The sequence below is a fragment of the Trichosurus vulpecula genome, chromosome 2, assembly GCF_011100635.1.
Source record: "Trichosurus vulpecula isolate mTriVul1 chromosome 2, mTriVul1.pri, whole genome shotgun sequence".
NCBI lineage: Eukaryota > Metazoa > Chordata > Mammalia > Diprotodontia > Phalangeridae > Trichosurus > Trichosurus vulpecula.
Window position 1 is genome coordinate 268,938,801 of NC_050574.1, and position 18,312 is coordinate 268,957,112.

Here is an 18,312-nt window from a genome sequence, read left to right on the forward strand (position 1 = left end):
TTAGAAGGAATGATTTTCAAATTATTTCTTGAGAGAGCAACTTTTCATAGGTGGGAAGACCACGAGGTGACTGCTAGAGATTAGAAAGGGAAGTGTCATTTTTTTTAAAGGAAAGGCACAGAACTAGCATGGGGAGGAGGGATTCCATAGAACAATTCAATGCAACAAAAGCTTTAAAGCACCTACTGTGTTTGAGCCACTTCACCTGGTGCTAGAGATATAAAGATTAAAAAAAAGACACAGTCCCTGACCTCAAGGAACTTGTAGTCTACTGCGGTGGGGCAGGGGATGAAACATGTCCATAGATAATTATAATGCAAGGTAGGGATAATGGGGACAATGGATAAACCAAACTCTGTGCTCTAGGAAATTTAAGGAAGAAGAGAAAGGTTTCACCCAGGAGCAGCTTTTACCATTTTCTCCTCCAAACTTACCATGGAGAGCAATAACTTCACTATTTTGTCAAGGCTTGGTCCAAGTAGGGGCATTAGCTCCATTTACAGTGATTATGGGCAGCAACACTGGATCATCTCCCATTCAACCAACTTGGCTACAAGCCTGACACTTTCTATGGTAGGAAGCAGGGGCAGATGGCACAAGTGCCCAGCCCTCTTATTCATGGTACAAGTTACATTCCTGGACCTCATTTCTTCCCTTGGTAAAATGAGGAAAAATGAGAGCTGCTACCCTTACTTAGTGGTGGCAGCATAACTGCAGGCTGAGAGGGTAAACGGAGGATACATGGAGAGGATGAATGACATGCTTCTAGGAATGGGATCACAAAGACATGGAGTTAGAGCTTGAAGGCACCTCAGAAGTAATTGAGGGCTGGGAACTTCTTGAAATCAAATATATCATTTCTCCTGAAGAGTCCAATCAGCACTTGCTTTGAGAGTGAGATGAGCAGGAAAATGATGACCTCAGCCTGACATGTCAGTGCAGCCCACTGACCTCCAATATCTATCTCTGATGGCAAGGGACCATAGTTTCCTTCCACAGGACTGGAATCCTGCTTCTCTCCACTCCATGTAGGCACCCAGTGCCCTCTGCTTCCCTCTTATCTTCAAACATACTTCCTCCCCATATCTTGCACCCATGGTAGGTTCACTCACCATAAGAACTCATTAAATATACTTGTGTTTTGTTAAGGATGGAGCTTCAATTAACATGGCCTGAACATCCCTTGTGTGAAGGGTCCTGTCCTTGGTCCTGAAGGGTAAGAGAAGAAGTAAGGTCCCTGTCCTTGAGAAGCCCTCAGTCTAATGTGGGTAAGAGGGTGGGGTGAAGATATGTACACAAGAAAAGAAAACATGAAAACTTTTGCAAACAAGCACAGAATGCTGGAGCTAGAAGAGTTCTCAGTTTGCAGAGGAGAAAACTGAATACTAGGGAAGTTAAATGACTTGTCGAAGGTCACATAGTTAATCAACTGAGTACAGACTAGAACCCAAGTCACCTTATTTCTAGTACAGTGGGTTTATTTCCTGCATACCACCGTGCATTTTAAAAAAAACAGGTAAAAAAGTAGTATAAACTATATCTATGGATCCCATCTCAACCAACTAACAAGCAGTCAAATGGACAGAGTCCAATCTGAGGGGCTGAGTGGGTCACTCTGCAGTCTGAATCAAATGAGAACTCTGAAGACACCCTATAGGATGTCTTGAATACCTCAGAAACACTAGAACAATCCCAGTTTTCCTGAGCTCTTAGGGTATGGCGTGCGATGCTGTATTCTAACTTTCAAGCTCTGCCTACCATATCCCTTTTCCTTCCTAACTGATGTTTTTTCTTTTATTTTAAATTTTAAAAGTTAAAAAGCCACCCACACAAGCATTCCCCCTCCCACCCCTCTCCCTACATTTCCCCCTAGCCAAACACAATTTATTTCCATGTGATGAAAACCCAGTTATTAAAAATCCATGTTCTGGGAGAAATCAAGAACGAGCGAATGAGTGAGTGGCATGATTCCCCGTGGAATGTTCTGGGTTATGTCTAATTTCACTGGCTGAGAAATAAAATTAGATTCCTCTTCTTAATTCCACTCGCAGTGTCTCTCAGCCTTGCATTAATGAGACAGACTGGAAAGTGTCCCCTCCCCAGCTCTGAAATGGAGCTGTCTTATATCAGACCTTCATTTTCTCCTTTCTTGATTAGATTTTTCTTTCACTCCTCCCCTCAACCTCTCCTCCCCTAACTGATCTTTCCCTGGTGGGGCCTGGGCTCTGCTACATGGATCTTTGGGGCCCATGGGGAGCAGTGTCACTCAAAGGCCTCCACTGATAGATAAGTTTTCCAAATAGGAGAGGCATCCACCAATTGATAAGTACCAGGCTGGGCTGTCTGCTTTAGCTCTTTCTGTCTCAGTGGGCTTATCATTTTCAGCATCTTGTCACAATTTTCTGTCCTATCAGTTCTGCTTTCCTCTCCTCCCTACCCTCAGGTATGGCAAGAGGCAGCTCAGATATAGAGAGACTTTTTCTCTATTTCAATGACACCAACTCTTATCACTAATGGTATAGCCCCTTGAATCTGAGAATGGGTTGGTAGCTTCTGTTTCTGTAGCTTTGAGCTTGTGAAGCCCATTGAACAAAGTCCAGCAGAATCAGAGGTAGCTTGGTGAGAGCTACTTGGCAGATAGTATAAAGCCTAGCTTAAGTCCCTTCCTCCTCCCTGAGACCTCTCCTGAAGACTCTAGTGTACCTCTCTGTTCAACTGAATTCCTATAGTACTGTACCTTACTAGTTGGGAAAATCACTTAGTCTTTCCTTAGCCTCAGTTTCAAAGTGACAGCAATAACACTTGAACCTAAAACTTTAAAACACTATATAAATGCTAGTTCATCATCATCATTATTATTATCAAGGCATGGTGGCTCCTAACTATAATCCCTGTTACCTGAGAGGCTGAGGCAGGTGGATGGACTGAGCTTAAGAGTTGTGAGCTGCCATGGGTGTCCACACTAAACCTGGGGCCAATATGGTGCTGGAGGCCCCCAAACTGACTAAGGAGGGGTGAACCAGCCTGGATCAGAAATAGACCAATAGTGGGATCAGGTCTGTGAGTGCACCGGATGAGATAGGGACACCCAGGAGAAAGACACAGAGTGAGGGGTGGGAGAGAGAGAGAGAGAGAGAGAGAGAGAGAGAGAGAGAGAGATGCATGTATACATATATATATATGTGTTTTATGTGCACATACATATGCATAACATACATATATACAGGTATGTGTGTGTATATACATGTGTACAACATATATACATGCACATATGTGTGTGCATGTATAATGCATGTATATGTTATTGTGAAGATCATATGAGATCATAGTTTAGAGCTAGAGGGAACCTGAGAGATAACAATCAGGGGTTCCTAATGTTTGGGGTCATGGGCCGCTTTGCTACTCTAGTAAGCCTAGGGAGCCCTTCTCAGAATAATATTTTAGCATGTAAATAAATAATATATAGAACTACAAAGGAAGCCAATCATACTTAAAATAAAACTATTTTTAAAACCCCTAAATCTATGTAACCTAGAATTCATGAACTAGTCCATTCTTCTCAGTTTATAGTTAAGGAAACTGAAGCCCATAGAAATGGAATGACTTTCTCACAGTCACACAGGGTTTGAGTAGTGAAGCTAGGAATGGTCAGGACTTCTGACAAATCCTGGGCACTCACCAGTACTATCAAATAATGTACAATATGAATTTTGCAAGGCTCAAGCCACTCTATAAAGGTAGATTTAGAGTATGATATTCTTCTTACTAGTTGGGGGACTGTGGGTAAATTAAATTAATTCATCTCTATGAATCATAGTTTCCCCACCCAGAAAATGGAGACAAGAATAACTATAACACCTACCTTCCAGTGGTGGTGTATGGGGAAAGAGCTTTGTAAAATGCAATATATTTATGATCTGTCAATAGCTTGCTGGAATGCAGGAGAAATGAGTTCAAGTCTTGCCCTTGATACATACTAGATGCATGATGGTGGCTTATTCATTTAACTTTCCAGTTACTCAGGCAACTTTCTAGGACTTTAGGTTACAGACAAAATGCCAAGATGCATTTGTGGAGGAAGTGCCATACCAGGAGATCGATGCACCATCAGGGGTGTCATGGGGGGAGGTAGAGGGGACATAGTTTAAGTGTTTGAGGGCCAGAAATGTATCTCATACTTCTCTTGTTTGTACACATGCCTAGCCAAGTGTTGACACATAGTCAGTGCCCAGTAAATAATTGCTGATTGTTGAATGAGTTTATCTATGTGTTTCTATGCATACCCAGCTTCCTTGGCACTATTAGTGCTGGTTTGTAGGAAAGGGCCAGGGGCCAGCATAATTAGCTTCCCAATGGAGGTGCCCAGCTTCCCACTCCTGTGGCTATGTTCCTGAACCCCATCTACACAACTGCTTCCCAGTCAGTGGAGTGGTGATTAAAACTACCTTCGTGATAGAGATGTTTGGAGGATTAATTAGTTAACATCAGTAAAGTACTCTGAAGAGGAAGATTACTGGGCGAAAGCTGTACATTATTAGTGCTCCAAATGCCTCTGTGGGAACAGAAGTACTCTACCCTGGGTGTGGGGAACTCTAAGCTGTAGGATGTACCCAAGCTTTGGCATGGTAGGGTGGGTAACTCTGGCAAGGAAGCAATCAACCCTTGTGCAGGGTTGTCATTTGAAGATCTTAAATCATGTTACAAATGACACACATTCCCAAGGTGGGTAAACCAAGGCACAAAAAAATGGAACACCGAAGAATGTAGAGGCACATCTGGGAGCATATCAACCTTCTAACATGTCTGCCAACGGTAGCTCTTCTCAAATTAGGGGGTACATGCTTGTGAAAGACCCTCAATGACTCCCCATCCTCTAGAGCAGTGGTTACCATCACACAGTATTTGCAAGGGGTCCTAGATTTCACATGCCAACCATAAGTAAAGAAGCATACTTTCGTAGACTGAATAAATACTGCCTTAAACACATTGTTATTTTTTCAAATGTGTAGAAACTACTATAATGAATAAAATATAAATTCCTTCAAAAGAACTACTGAATTCATAGTAGCTTGAATGTATTTCCTAAATGCATGGAGAGTAGTAGCCCAACTACTACCATGTGGAGTTCTATCAATTTTTTGACATTAAAAAGGGGTTCTCATGTTCAAAGAGGTTGAGCATCACTGAACTCCAGGAAAAGAATCCAAACTCCTTAGGCTGGCATTCAAAGTCCTCTCCAATCTGATGCCACTGTACCTTTACAGTCTTATTTAAAATTGATTTTTCTTTTACTTCAGTTAGAAGGATCTGCTCAGCAATCCCCTAGCATGCACTGTTCAACTTCCATGCCTTTGCTCACTCTGTCCCCAATCTCTGGCATGTCCTCATCCCTGTTATTCACTTGTTGAATTCCAAGCTATTCTTTGAAATCTAATTTCAGTGCCAAGTCCCTCTACTAAAGTTTCTTTGATCCCCACTTTGAGTCTGAGGTAGCACTTTTTTTTACCTCCCAAACATACAAGCCTTTCCTGATCCTCATCCCCTTGGTGTTAGTGCCCTCCCTCACCAACTACCTTGCATTTATTTTGTTTCTGCATATGCTTATATATGCATTTGTCAACCTGATAAGGCAAGATCCTTGAGATGAGGGATTGATTGTTTCTTTTTGGTCTTTGCTTCCCCAGCACCTAACACAGAACCTACACATAGTAGGTGCTTAATAAATGTTCGTTGATTGATTGATTTTACGAATTATACTTTTCCACTTCGGCACCTTAATACCTAGCAAGTCTGAAAGCTCCTTAAGAGAAAAGGTCACGTCTTTATCTCACTTTGGAGCTCCCTTTGCCCTTACTTTACACAATGCTCAATTCACAATATATCTTAATAAACGTTCAATGAATGCATGTTGAAAATCACTTTATCTTTGATTATTCCCCTGCACAGATCCTCTACTCCACAAAGGCTGGTCTAACTGCTGTCCCTTGAATATACTGTGCATATTCTTACCTCTTGGCTTTTTTCTTTACCTAGAACACTTCCTTCTCCTTTTGACATAACTAAATAGTAATAACATGACATTTGTGTGGCGTTTTAAAGTTTGCAAAGTGCTTTACAGCCCCCGTCTTATTTGATCTTCACAACAATTTCAGGAGAGAGTTTCAGGTAAGCCACTTTATACCCTCTTTATACATGAGAAAAATTCAGTCTCAGAGAAGTAATAACTTTTCTGTAGGCACACAGCTAGTAGTAAGTATCAGATGAGGGCTTTGAACCCATCTTCTTGACTTCAAATCAATCAACCAATAACCAATGCCAAGCACTGGGTGAGATGTGGGGAGGGATATAAAGACCAAAAATGAAAGGAACCCTGCCCTCAAGGAGATTACACTCTATCTGCCAGTCCAGTTCACCCAGATGAAGTCCTCCCTACTGTCTAAAGGTGACTCCCTGGCCAGCGGAGCCCACAGTGATCTCTTTTTACCCACTCTGGGCTCTTACTGTCTGGAGTACGTTTAACATTCAAGAAATACTGCCTTGCAATGTCTCTGTAAGATCGCCAGCAATAAGAATAATAAAACTTGAACTTGTATAGAGCTTTATGGTAATAAAGCATTTTACATACATCCTTATACATATACATCATGTCACTAGATCCTCTCAGCAGCCCTGGGAGTTAGAGAGTATGACTATTATTACTCCTACATCCCCAGATATGGCAACTTGGGCTGAGAAAAGTGAAGGGTCTCACAGTCAATAGGAGAACCAGGTTGGGAAGACAGGCCTTCTGACTAAATTCAGTGCTCTTTCCACTACAACTTTTTATTTGGTGTGTGTGTGTATATGTGTGTGTGTGTGTGTGTGCTGATATATTTGTCTTTGCAGATTTTATATGTGTGGAATTATATGCCTGGTTTTTGTTTGTGTCAATATCACTTCTTTTCCTCATTAGACCAGAAACTCTTTGAGAGCAAGGGGTGCCTTATAGATCTTTGTATTCTACACAGTGCCTAGCACACCACAGAAATGGCTCAATTAATGTTTGTTTGTTTGAAGGAAGGAAGGAATGGCAGTAACCACAACATGGTAAAACAAATAGATCTATCATGTTTGTGTGAATGAATTGAGTGAATGAATGAATGAGTGAACAGATGGATAGATGGATGGATGAATACACAGGTGGAAGGCAGTAGCTACAACATGGCAAAAACTAATAGATCTATCAGTTTGAAAGAATGAATGAATGAATATACAGGTAGAGGACAGCAAACACAACATGGTTAAAACAAATGGACTTACCATGTTTGCATGAATGAATGAATGAGTGAGTGAACAGATGGATAGATGGATGAATGAATACACAGATGGAAGGCAGTAACTACAACATGGTAAAAAGTAATAGATCTATCAGTTTGAAAGAATGAATGAATGAATGAATATACAGGTAGAGGACAGCAAACACAACATGGTAAAAACAAACAGACCTACCATGTTTGTGTGAATGAGTGAATGAATGAATGAATGGATGGATGGATGAACACATAGGTAGAGGGCAGTAACCAAAGCATTGTAAAAACAAAGGGGTCTATTGTATTTGTTTGTTTGAATGAACCAATGAAAATACTTACCAACCACCTATGCTAGAGGTAAATGCTGCCCTCCACTTACCATAGGCAGAAGGCAACAATCAAAAAACCCTAAACAAATGGATCTGTCATGTTTGTATGAATGAATGAAGGAATATGCAAGTGGGAAGCAAAAAACACAACGTGGTAAAAGCAAATGTATCTATCCTGCTGGTGTGAAGATGACTGGTGTGTCCAGTTTTTGCAGGTACTAGGATAACTCTGGAAGGGCTAGAAGTGCTGAAATAGGTGCTGAATGGGCTTTTGGAACCTGACAGTATAAAGATGCAGGCCCCAAAGACCTGCTGGACAATGTGAGAGTGACATCCAGTGCATGTCTAGTGCCCCAGCAACAGCCAGTGGTCAGCACCTGCATGACCGGGTGTGGGTGTGAGGCTGCCTTAAGCACACAGACATGACTGTGTGCTGGAAGGAGCTGGATTATGTTAGCTAAATCTTATAAATGCTGAATTTATGTCACAAATTGTCTGAAAGTCAGAGAAAATGCATTTCCAAAACCCTCATTTTAAAAAAAAATGTTTTATCAGGAATTGACCTCAGACCTCATTCCATCAGCAAAACCAGCTCACCAGGGAAAGATGCTCTTCAAATCATCAAATACAAATGCATCCAATTTCTCTCTCTCTCTCTCTCTCTCTCTCTCTCTCTCTCTCTCTCTCTCTCTCTCTCTCTCTCTTTGTATCTCCCTAACAATGAGGCAGGAAGTGTGGGGATTGAGTTTGCAGATGCAAAGAGCCTTGGCTGTTGGTTTGCTTCTGTATGACCTAAAACATGTGTTCTTCTCACACACATGTAGTTGGCTCTTGGGTGAGATAAACACACATACCAATATGCAAACATGCATGTGCACGCACACACACACACACACACACACACAGCCCTTTGGTTACATGTTCTGTTTATCAGGCTTAATTTTCCAAATCAGCCTCCCCACTCCTATCCTGGGGACACTCTAAAGAGGATGCAGAAACAGTCAGTCTGTACCAAGGACGATAGCTCCAGCTCTTAGGAAACTTACATTCTGCTTTGGCGCAGATGAGGCAGGCGGTGGTGCAGTTGAAAAACCTCAGGATTCCAGCGACTGCCACGCTGATGTCCGTGTTGCTGGGGTGGAGGTTCAGGGTGGTGAATCTCTGGGACTGCAACTTCACAAATTCCTCAGGGGCCACTTTGAAATGGGGCACCTGGGATGGAGGGGAGAACATGAGCAGGACAGGGAAGAGGAGGGGTCAGAATGAAAAGGGGGGAAGGGGAAGGAGAGAGATCTGTGAGAGAAAGCAGAAGATGGATTTCTTCAATTAAGAAGTAGTCTCTCCTTTACTACATGGTGGAGGGGGAAAAGGAAGAGAGAGAACATAAGAGCAGAGAGAGAACGTAAGAGGAGAGAGAGAGAGAGAGAGAGAGAGAGAGAGAGAGAGAGAGGAGATACAGAGAGAGACTGAGGGAGTTGGAGAGACAGAGAGGGATGGAGTCTCAGAGAGAGAAAGTGAGACAGAGACAGAGAAAGGGGAGCGGGGAGATGAAGACTGGGTCAAATCCCTGGGGCTTCTAAGATGAACAGACAAGAAGACCCCTGGCTTGGGACCGATCAGCAAGGCTAGAAGCCAGTGGTGGGAGCCTGGTCAAAAAAAGAATAGATGTTTTCTTATCTATAGAAGAACTTCTCTCTATGAGGCAGGGAGACTAATGGCTCTTGAAGGAAGAATCCTAATAATATTTTATTTGTAGTTAATCAATCAGAACAGAGATGTTTGAGAGAGAGAAAAAAAACAAGAGAGGCAGAAAGGGGAAGAAAAGAAAAGATCAAATCAAGACCTGCAGAACCACTGCTGGGTGGGGAGGGCAGAGAGTGATCACCATGGAGAGGTGGCTCAGAGAGCCACCGCATGCCCGCTCCCACGTGGTTTAATTGATAGCTGGGTAGCCAACTTCAAACATCTATGGATGCTGAGGGGAGCATTCAGGGTAGTGTCTCTGGGTAGTAATGCATTGGGGAGAAGAGGTGCTTTGGGCTGGGAGATGATTTGGAAGCTCCCCAATAGAGGCAGGTAAATAAATATCTGCTTTGGCTTCATTAGAACAATGTCAGGTCCCCTTTGCATCTAATCCTGACATTTCCGGGAGCCATCACTCTCTGCCTCCCTTTCCTCCCCTCTCACGGGATGAGACATTTAACAGGCTGTGATGGCTGCTTTATTGGAGGCTTAAGCTATTCACTGGGTAATAGGAAAGTGAAAGAGTTATAAGCTGCTATCTGCCTTGATTTCATGCCGGTGCCCTGAGTCCGGGTACCTGGAGCAATGAGGACTCCAGCCAGCTCACTGGAGGCTCTCTTGTCTAACTCTGGCAGTTTCTTCCAACACACTGGGAGTCGGGAGGAGGGAAGGTATGTGGTTTTTCACTGAAGTGAGGGAGGGGTTTTCCCAGTCCTAATATGGATTAACATTTGGGTCACAGATAAAAAAGAAACAATTATTTTCATTTTTTTTGGAGGGGGTAAGGCAAGGCAATTGGGGTTAAATGACTTGCCCAAGGTCACATGACTGGTAAGTGTGTCAAGTGTCTGAGGCCAGATTTGAACTTAGGTCCTCCTGACTCCAGGGCCAGTTTTCTACTCACTGCGCCACCTAGCTGCCCCAGAAACAATTATTTTCATCTTGGTTCCCAAGACGGGGTAGAGGAAGCTGGCAACTTATGGAAAGATGCTGCAAAAGCTGGGTCTATTATGGCAGGGTGCGAGGGGTGAGATAGGGACATTCCTAAGGAGGACAAAGCTCTAAGGAAGATTATATTTGGAAGGTTCCCCTTCCCTTCCTTCCTCTCCCAAACCCCACCCCCATCCCCTCCCAATTTTAATCAGGTGAGATCCCATTAACTAAATGATTACTTGTCATGCAGGGCAGGGCAGAAAGGGAATTCCTGGGAGTGACTGGGCTGGATAGCCTTTAAGGTTCTTTCCAACCCTGAAAAGTCTGGGGTTCTGGTTACAATAAATAGCAAAGGCATTTTTGAGAAGAGGTAGTAAAAAAAGAGCCCAAGTATGGCGGAGGAGGGGAGAGAGAGAGAGAGACAGACAGACAGACAGACAGAGAGAGAGAGAGAGAGAGAGACAGAGACAGAGACAGAGACAGAGACACAGAGAAAGACGTACACAGAGACACACAGAGAGACACAGAGAGTATATCTTGGGGGTGGGGACAGTGATGGTGGTTGTAATGATGTGATACTGGGGTCTGTTTTTGGTACCTTTAGTGCTATCTCCTTCAAGCTGCAGCTTCCAGGCATTTTTTTTAATAACCACCCAGGTCCTAGCTTGGGTCCTAGGAATAGGAAAATTGGTACTCTTCTTTCTCCCCAAATCTAGGCCTTGTAGGAACTACTCAATTTAATATATTCTAAGGACAATTCAGGATCTAAGTGACCACAACAGTGAAATTAACTGGAGGCAATGATTAATTGAACAAAACGTTCACTTTTCCCCCCATAGCCCTGGATTCCATCATAGGTGAGGGGAGCTTTGCTTAGGAGTAAAGAGGACCTAGGACCCCAGGAGGCGTGACTAAGGATAGTTGTTATGGCACCATGTGTGCACTTCCCCAGGGTTATATAATAGATATACATCTTGAAAATGAGCCTGATGGAAGATGGGCTGTGAAAGGACCTAGCCTGCCCTTATTGGATCTGGGAAGAAAGGATTGGACACTGTCCTAGTCCTGTGATTCTCTCTCTATGACAAAGATCAATCAGCAATTGATTTGAAAATGCAAATTGCATTCCAGCCAGGTCCTCTGTGGGAGGAAGCAGGGAAGGGGGAGGAGAGGGCATTGAAGTAGAAAGGGGTCCAGCAAGGGCTGCAGAGATATTATCAGCCTTTAAAGAAATGAAGCCTCAGTGAGAGCGCCATTTCTTTCCCCCCAGAGCTGAGGGAGATCAGTGTACAGCAATTCAGCCTTATAAAATATTAAAAGAAATGCATAATCTGGTCTGAGGAAAAAAGCTGCTATCGAAGGGCTGTGGCCAAACAAAGGATGGATGATGACCATGGGGCAGTGCTAGGGTCTAGTTACCAACACTATAAGAAACTGCTGGGCCAAGGGGAGATAAAGGTGAAGTCTCTCCCTCAGGCCTGTACATGCCAACATGGGTTAAAGGAAACGCTGGCAGGGGCAAACCTCCAAGTGAATGCCAGCCAGCAGTGGGTGTAGGGAATATGAGTGAAAAGGCAATGAAGGTCCAAGAACACAGAAAACAAGAGAGAGCAAAGGGCAGAGAAGGAAGGAATTATAAAAGGAGAGGGGAAGATGAAAAAGGGCAAGAGAGAAAACAGAAGAGAAACCTCGGCACTCTCACTTGGATGAGACCCCTGTCATTGTCAGACTAAAAAGATTGCCGCAGATCTGAACTCTCATTTTTCTTGAAGCCAAAAAAAAAAAAAGATTTAAGTGAGAAATCAGGAAGAATTTCCTAATGGTCAAATTTGTTTAGATACTGAAACTAAACGATGGTTACAGAAAAAAAATTCCTTTGTTGTAGGTACCTTTGTAGCTTCAGGAGTCCTTCATCCTGCCCAAAGGCAAGTGAAGGAGAAGGAGATAGTACATACAGTACTGCACTGGACAAGGGGTTGGAACTCCTTTCACGTCCTAGCTTTTTGACCTCCGTCATATTAGGCAAATCACTTCACCTCACTGGGTCTCAGTTTCTTCTTTTGGAAAATGAAGGGATTAGACTAGTTGATCTCTATGACCTCTTCCAGTTCTCAATCCATGATCCCATGATCCCATGATCCCCTGTAAGAGCTGCTATCTGTATCTTTTTTCTAATTTTTAGAGCAATTCACTCAAGGGTGAGAGAGATCTTTGCATAGCTGGAGAGAGGCAAAGAGGCTTATGAAACTGGCTCTTCTTGGGAAGGGTCCTTGGTGCTATCAGGCTGGGAGAGGCTAATGGGCCTATGGTTAGGAATCCTAATAATATGCTCATTTGCAGTTAATAAATCAGAGTGTGGACAGAAGAAGTGCTACATTCCAGGGAACAAGAGAAATAAATATTCAGCTGAGGCACCAAGTGCTGACGGCCTCCCACTGTCTTTCTAAGAGCAGGGAAGACCAGCAGGAGTGTCGGGGAGTTGGAATGGGAGTGAGGTGCAATGGAGCATGTGCCAGGGAGTGCTGGGGCTGGAGGATCATCCTGGGCTTTTTGCCCAGTGTCGGCTTCCTTTGGGTGGTCCATGGATGCTCTGGGAAGAGTATCCCACCCTGTTTCTAAAAACTCATTCTCTTTCATAGTGGCATACAGAAAAGGGGAAAACCTACTAAGGATGGAGATTTGACACAGAGGGTCTGAAAAATAAAGAGATGGTCCTTTCTTCACCAAGGCTCCTGAAGCTTGGCAGCTCCTGATCTTTCTTTTAAAAAAAATTTTTGGGTCATCTTCCATTTTTCATCACCTACATTTTCCATTGTATCCTTCCCCAACGTCTCCCAGAGAGCAACCCTTAATAAGAGTAAGTCCCTTCCTCTTCCATTATAATTATAATGAATGAAAAAGAATGATTTTTTAAAAAGAAAGAAAAGTTCAACAAAACTAACATATTGAAAAATCTGATGTTATTTATAGGGTTCTACCCCCACCATCTCCCACCTCTGCTGAGGAAGAGGGGAGGGAAAGTGGGGAGGAGGAAAGGGAAAGTGGCTTCTCCTTTAGCCCCAGACCTTTCAATCACGGATTACCAGAACTGCAGAACCAGACAGGCCTGCAGGAGCCCCACTGTCCAATAAAGGCCAGAGCAGGTGTGCTCTCTCCAACACCCCTGACCAGTCTTCAACCAGCCCCTGCTCGAAGACTGCCAGGTACCAGGAATCCCAGAATCCCTAAAGCAGTCCCTTCCACTTGTTGGGAGCTCTAATTGTGAGGGAGATTTCCCCCTTGCCTCAAATCTAAATCTGCTTCTCTGCTGCTTCCTCCACTTACAGTAAGTCTAATTCTTCTTCATCATGATGGATACTCAAAGATCGGACTCCTATCCACTCTAAGTCTGCTCTTCTCCAGGCTAAACATCTTCAGTTCCTTCCCTCAGTCTCCAGATGGCTCAATCTTTGGTCCTCCTACTACCCATGGTCACCCTTCTCTGGATGTTCTATAGCATATCAAAATCCTTCCAAGAATGCACTGCCTGAATCTGAACCCATTGCTCCGGATGTGGTGCAACCAGAGCAGAGGGACTATGGACCTTTCTTGCTAAACACTCCACTTCTGTTAATGCAGCCCCAAATTGTATCAGCTTCTTTGACTACCACATCATACCCTTGACTCATCTGGAGCTTATAGTCTGCTAAAAGCCTCGGGTCTTTTTCACCAATTTAGTCTCCTTTGACCCTTCTATAAACAACCATTTCAAAACAGAAGGGATCTGGAGAATAGACAGAGGCATATATCCTGCTAATCTAAGATGCTATCATTCCGCTTAATTCAACACCAGGCAGGCTCTTCCAAGTGCCCATTTGAATCGGCTGATTGATTGATGGCAGAAGGGCTGGGAGACAGTCCAGCAGTGGACAAGATGAAAGGCTGGAAAATGGGACCCTTGAAGAAGCAAAGCTATTTCACCTGGACAGGAGGGTTAAAGGTGATTGACTGTAGGACAGACTATTGCCCAGAGGGTGGTATGAGAGAACAGCCCTTCTCTACCTACTAGTGGAAACTGCTTTGTTTTTGCTAGTGTGTAGGCAGTGTTTTTTTATCGTGAACTTGTAGGGATAAAATGAAAGAAAAATCCTTCCTCTGGGCCAGGGTAGAGAGCTGGGTTGAGAAACCAGCCTCATGAGGTACAGCTGTGGTAATGTGTGGCTGCTCCCATTCCCAGGACAGGGTTAATGCAGCTGGGGCACATAGGGGTGAAAACTCCAAAAAGGGAGAGTCCTGATTTCACATCCTAGCTTTTCAACCTCTAGGACTCAATGGGCAGCTATAATCACTGATGGTTTCCTGCCAGGGACTTCCTGTCATAACTGGTTTTGGTACCTCCTACCCCTGCCCCAGGATAGAACTAGAATGAACCAAAAGCAGGAAGAATTTAGGTTAGACTTGAGGAGTGACTTCTTGGCTTGGCAAGTAGCCATTCAGAGAGAAAAAGGACATTTCTCATTCTAGACATCTTTCACAGCACCCCATTGGAGAGGTAGTGTTCTCAGAGGCCCAGGGATAGAATCCAGAAAGTGTGCCTGAGGGCCCTTCTAGCCAGAAACATATATGATTCTATGACTGCTTCTTTCCTAAAAATTTCAGAGACTTCCAGCTGAAGGCAAGCTCATCTCTCACAGGTGGTCATATCCCCCAGCATCTACCCTATTTCCTTCTTCCCTCTCCCCAGACCCAGCACTTACCTCCTTCTCCCCACAGATGTTGCTGATGATGGAGCTGGAGGCAGGGCTAGAAGAAGGTCCCAAGACAGCTACTACCCCCTTTGGGAGTATCTGGCACACTGTACCGGGTGGCCCGAAGGAGTTCCAGAGCAAGAAAGGAAACACATGTTACCCAGCAGGTCTGGCTCAGTTCCTAGCCCTCCACCCCATGGACTGGGGCCCTGAGTTGTAGAAAGTCAGAGCCGAAGGGGACTCCACAGGTCATTAAGTGACAAGATTCAAGTCCAGTCCCTCTAATTTACTCATGGGGAAACCGAGGCTCAGATTTGCCAACGTCATTTGCCAAAGGTCACATAAGCTTAGTAAGCGGCAGAACAAAGCCAGGCCCTCTGATTCCAAATCCAGTGACCTTACCCCTATACCCTGCTCAGTGCAGCCTGTATCACTGTCTCTCCTTTCCCCACTCCCCTCACCTTACCCCCAACCTTTCCAGAGAAGCTGCCACTGTGTTCCCTGAACTACTCTGTTCCAGGACAGGTTTATTGAGGTTTATGGAAGATATCAAATGAAGAAATGACCCAGGTTATGGCAACATACTGCCACAGATAAAGGGGCATAAATTGTGTGTATTGTCACAAGACAGAGGGTTAATGGGGGGGACACATGTAGGCCCTGGTTGGTTTAATTCCAGCAACACTCCCGAATGGGAGCCTGGGGATGTGTCTGTCCCCAGTGACCTATCAGTTAAATGACAGAACTTAGTCACCTGAAGGAAGTACTTGTCTTTCCCCAGATACTCCTCCCTCTCAGCCCCACCCTCAGAGTCCATAAAACAGTATGTTAGGGAGAGACAGTGAGGATATAAAGGATGCCTATGGCAAGAGAACAGAGACTTGAGGGTTAGATATAAAGAGAAAAGAGAGAGAGAGAAAAAGCAAGAGATAGTGGCAGAAAGAGACAGGCATGTGTAAACAGATAGATAGAGGAGAGAATAGGAGACACGCAGGTAGAAAGGGAGAGAACAGAGACAGAGCCAACAAGATAGGCACATGCAGACAGAAAGGCAGAGAACAAAAGGGGGAAAATGAGACAGAGACAGGGGATAGACAAAGAGACAGTCACAAGCAGACAGCCAGAGAAAAGGAAAGAGAGAAAATCAAGGCAGAGGAATGAACCAGACTTAGAGACAAAGAAGCAAATCAAAAGAGTAGCTGTGAGAGAGACAAAAGAAGAGAGAGCTATTAGCCTGAGAGACCGATGAGAGAAGAAACTCAGGTAGAACTTAAAAGTGGGACAATAAAAGAAGAGAGAGAAGAAGTGAGAAAAGATCAGAGACAGCACGATAAAGAAAAAAGGAAAAGGAGTGTGCTTGTCCTTTATCTCTTACTTTATCTTTCCATTTCCTTTCTGTTTGCATCTCTGTGCATCTATATGCGAACAAACAAGCTACAGCCAAGGGCATCCCTGTTCACAACTAAGATGAATGGTACACAATTACTCAGTACCCTAATTACAAGTTTTACTCTAGGTAGTTCTATCATTTTTACTACATTGTCTATCAGGTAAAGTAATTTTCCAAGTCCAGGAAAGTGTGGCGGAGAGCAAGGGTGTGCTGGTAAAAAATTATACACTTTTAAGTTTAATCTGCATTATTAATATTTTCTCCATCACTTTCTTAAGTCTGGGCCTCATGGGCTTTCAGCAACATTCCCAAGTGCAGCAGGAACCAGATTAAAATGTAATTGGGAAATATTTAACAAAATAAAAATACAATAAAACACCGATAGTATTAGATTTTTAAGTCAAATACATGGCCAGCATTTGGGTTTAACACTATTGGTCTAGGCAATCAACAAGACAGTAAGTCAAGTCCTGATCTGTAGCATTTGATGACTTCTGAGATGTAAATACTCTCATTGAAAATCTGATAATAGGTTCTCCAGAGTCAGTTAGAACTGACTTCTGCACAAGCCAGGTGAAGACCACTTGACAAGTCAGGGACAAGACCAGGGCTGGAACCTGCTTTTCTGTTCCAAAGTCTTACCCGTTGAACCATATGGCCAAGAACTGGCTTAGGTGCCCCTTTGGAGAAATGGATCTCTCAGAAGTTTCTAGGTGCTGGGGAGGACCTTTCTGAACCCATGGAGGCAGATGGTGCTCAGGGAACAGCTAGTGGTCTCATTTGGTTAGAATGTATGCCACCCATAGGTATCTCAAGGAGATCAATGACAAAAGGGAAGGCTCCACATACACCAAAATACTGATAGCAGCCCCTTTTTGTGGTAGCAAAAAACTGGAAGCAAAGTAGATGCCCATCTATTGGAGAAAAACTAAACAAATTGTGGTACATGAATGTAAGATAACTGTGCTGTAAGGAGCAATAAGCATGATAAATCCAGAAAGGTGTGGAAAGAGTTTCATGAACTGATACAGAGTGAAGAAAGCAGAGACAGGGAAACAATGTATACAAAGACTGTGAATGTAAACAGAAAGAACAGCAACCACAAAACAATTAAAAGTGAATATTGTGAAATTATAAAAAACAAGCTTTGCCAAAATAAGAGATATGAGAAGAATTCTCCTATCTTCTTTGGCAGAAGTGGAGACTCCATAGGTACGGACACTGAATATAAAGTCAGTGGTGTTTGTTTTGGGGTTGTTGTTTTGATGTATTGATTGGTTTTGCTGATTTTTTTCTTTTTCCTTTTTTAATTCTTATAAGACATGCCTCTCAGGGAGGGATTAAGGGAGAGATATAGGGGAAGTCTAGGCAAGGTAAAACTAAATATCAATAAAAATCTATTTTTAAAAGAATACAATCTGATGGTGTTAAGGGGTTTCCAGGAATCTGGTATGTAGTTCCCTTCTCTTGAAGGTTCCTCTGGCCTAGAGAGAGGCTGCACTCATTATGATTAGCCACAATTTGCCAGTGGCTTAACCCTATAACTACCCAAAGTCTTCCGGTGATTGATTGCTGAGGCCAGCAGCCTCACCTGTAACTCTCTGGAAGCCCAGTGGTTTCTGCAATGAAGGCAGAGGAAAGTGTGGGTAGTGAGGTTAGAAATAGGGAAAGGCTGGTCCATGAGGCAGTAAGCAAGTGAGAAAGTTGAGCAGTGAATGACATTGTCACAGTAACGAAATTCTCCCAGTTATCAGTAGGGAATGGTGTTCAGTGGGGAATTCCTAGGGCATCTAAAGGAATGAATGAATGAATGAATGAATGTGAAAACATTTATTAAGTGCTTACTTAATAACAGGTGCCAATGGCTGTGTTAGGTGAAGGACCAAGGTGAGGAGATAGGA

General features: G+C 43.5%; 1 protein-coding gene across 1 annotated transcript in view; it reads right to left on the minus strand.

Moving 5' to 3' along the window:
• GRIK4 (glutamate ionotropic receptor kainate type subunit 4) overlaps nucleotides 1–18,312 on the minus strand; it is a 457,202-nt gene that overhangs the window by 277,801 nt on the left and 161,089 nt on the right. Inside the window, exons 3-4 of the mRNA XM_036745295.1 lie at nucleotides 15,031–15,128; nucleotides 8,665–8,830 (exon numbers count right to left, since the gene is read on the minus strand). Coding sequence (XP_036601190.1) covers nucleotides 8,665–8,830; nucleotides 15,031–15,128 — 264 coding nt within the window. The remainder of the gene's footprint in view (nucleotides 1–8,664; nucleotides 8,831–15,030; nucleotides 15,129–18,312) is intronic.